The sequence below is a fragment of the Impatiens glandulifera genome, chromosome 8 (assembly GCF_907164915.1).
Source record: "Impatiens glandulifera chromosome 8, dImpGla2.1, whole genome shotgun sequence".
Classification (NCBI taxonomy): domain Eukaryota; kingdom Viridiplantae; phylum Streptophyta; class Magnoliopsida; order Ericales; family Balsaminaceae; genus Impatiens; species Impatiens glandulifera.
The window spans coordinates 47,154,479-47,156,380 of record NC_061869.1 but is presented as its reverse complement, the minus strand read 5'-3'; the positions used below and the strand labels follow the sequence as shown (position 1 = coordinate 47,156,380).

The 1,902-nt window shown below is 40.5% G+C and overlaps 1 protein-coding gene across 1 annotated transcript; it reads right to left on the bottom strand.

The window, feature by feature from the left end:
- Positions 1 to 618: 618 nt before the first annotated feature.
- On the bottom strand, positions 619 to 1,674 carry LOC124913401. Its single transcript, XM_047453984.1, has 2 exons — positions 1,039 to 1,674; positions 619 to 939 (listed from the first exon to the last, which is right to left on the bottom strand). The coding sequence occupies exons 1-2, from the start codon at positions 1,672 to 1,674 to the stop codon at positions 619 to 621; spliced, it is 957 nt and encodes a 318-aa protein (XP_047309940.1).
- Between the last annotated feature and the right edge of the window lie 228 nt (positions 1,675 to 1,902).

The following is a 1,902-nucleotide window of genomic DNA, read 5'->3' as shown; positions in this document are numbered from 1 at the left end:
CTTGCAATTGATCTTTCGGCTCTTTCATTTCTGTAGGAGCTAAACGATAAGGCGCCTTTGAAATTGGCAGTGTCCCTGGCTTCAATGTTATAGAGAACTCCACATCACGCTTTGGCGGCAAACTTGAAATATCATCCGGAAATACACTAGGGAAATCTCTCACTACTTCAATATCTTCCAACTTTAGTTTCTGCCCAACTATCATAGCATAATTATAAGACATCACCCTGGTGGCTCTTTCCAAAAACAGTTGTTGTCTTTTAAATGCTGGACTCGCCCGAAACAGAAAGGTCTTCCCATACTGATCTGTTAGCACCACCGTCTTCTTATTACAATTAATATGCGCCTCATGTCGGAATAGTCAGTCCATACCTAGGATCACATCAAATCCTACCATATCTACTACCACAAGATCTGCTAACATCTTATGGTTCTGATTATAAAATGGGCAGGCCTTAATAATCTTATTAGAATTTAGGTGAGAGCCTGAAGGAAGTGATATGCTATATGCCATCAACGATTCCTCAGGTTTTAAACCAGTTTTTTGAACAAAACATGTAGTAATAAAGGAATGTGTTGCTCCATTGTCTATCAAAGTGTTGGCTAAAATATTTGCTATTAAAGATTACCCGTAATGATCGTGGTCTTAGGGTTGGCCTCCTCCCTTGTCATTGAGAAAACCCTCCCTAGTGCAACCTCATTCTTCTTGGGACAGTCCCTCTGTATGTTCCCTCGCTGCTTACATAAGAAACAAACATTGGACCCTTGAATACAGCTCCCTATATGAGTCTTCCCACAGATGGTACATACTGGAATTGGAGTGTTGGAAAATTTGGCTGAAGATACTGATCCAGCTGGTTGAACCCTCTTTGATTGTGGTGACTGTTGGGGCCTTTGAGAAAATCTTTGGTTGTTGTTGTTGTGGTAGAAGTTCCTTGGCTGTTGAGAATGTTGAGAATTAGCAGCTTGATTATAAGATGGATGGGGCAAAACATTTCTATTGAAGGACTAATTAAAAGGCCTCTTCATTGCTGGAACATGAGAATCCCTTCCTTGATAACTGGTCCTCTTGGCCTGAGCCTCCCTAATAATATCTTGGTTGTCCTTCTCAGCCATTAGAGCTCGGTCAATCGTTTCCCTCATGGAAGAAGGATTACTAAGCCATACATCCCTACGGATTGTAGCATTGAGTCCCTCAAGAAAATGATTAAGCTCCATGGAAGCATTGTCGGTAATCACTGGAGCAAAATACTTGCCTCTTTCAAATCTTTTCACATAATCTGCAATACTAGAATCTCCTTGCTTAATTTCCAGAAATTCCCGTTCTAGCTTGTTTCTTGTGCTCAAAGTAAAATATTTCCCATAAAAGACCTCCTTGAACTCTCTCCAAGTTATGTTGTTAAGATCAAGTGCTACCTTAGCCCCCTGCCACCAAATTCGTGCATCATCCTTCAACATAAAAGTGGCACACCTGACCCTTTCCACTTCTGTAATCTGCATAAACTCAAAGATGGTTTCCATGGACTGAACCCACTCTTCAGAAATAATTGGATCTGTGCTACTCCTGAACTCAGCTGGCTTAAATGTCATGAACTGCTTGTAAACAGGAGCTTGCCCTCCTTCATGATTGTTGTGAGTACTACTATGATTATTATTCTGAAACATTGCCCTCATTTGTTCCCCTTGAAGATGATTTGCTCCTTCAAGGTCTTATTAATCCTGTCAAAGTGTATTCTGATCTGGCTCCGTTGCTGCAGAAGATGATGAAGACTGGGCCTTGGCAGCTTTCCCCATTGTCTTAGATCTAAAATCACATATAGACCCTAAGAAAAGCTTAGCATATTTTCAAACCATATAAACTGAATTCTTATTCCCTATCATCGATCCTAATATCACATTTAA

Excerpts from the sequence above, each read along its gene's own strand:
- LOC124913401 (XM_047453984.1), bottom strand. The coding sequence starts at position 1,674 with ATGAGGGCAATGTTTCAGAATAATAATCATAGTAGTACTCACAACAAT. Across the intron at positions 940-1,038 it reads ATCAAGGAAGGGATTCTCAT|CCAAGGAACTTCTACCACAA; the intron begins GTTCCAGCAATG and ends CATTCTCAACAG.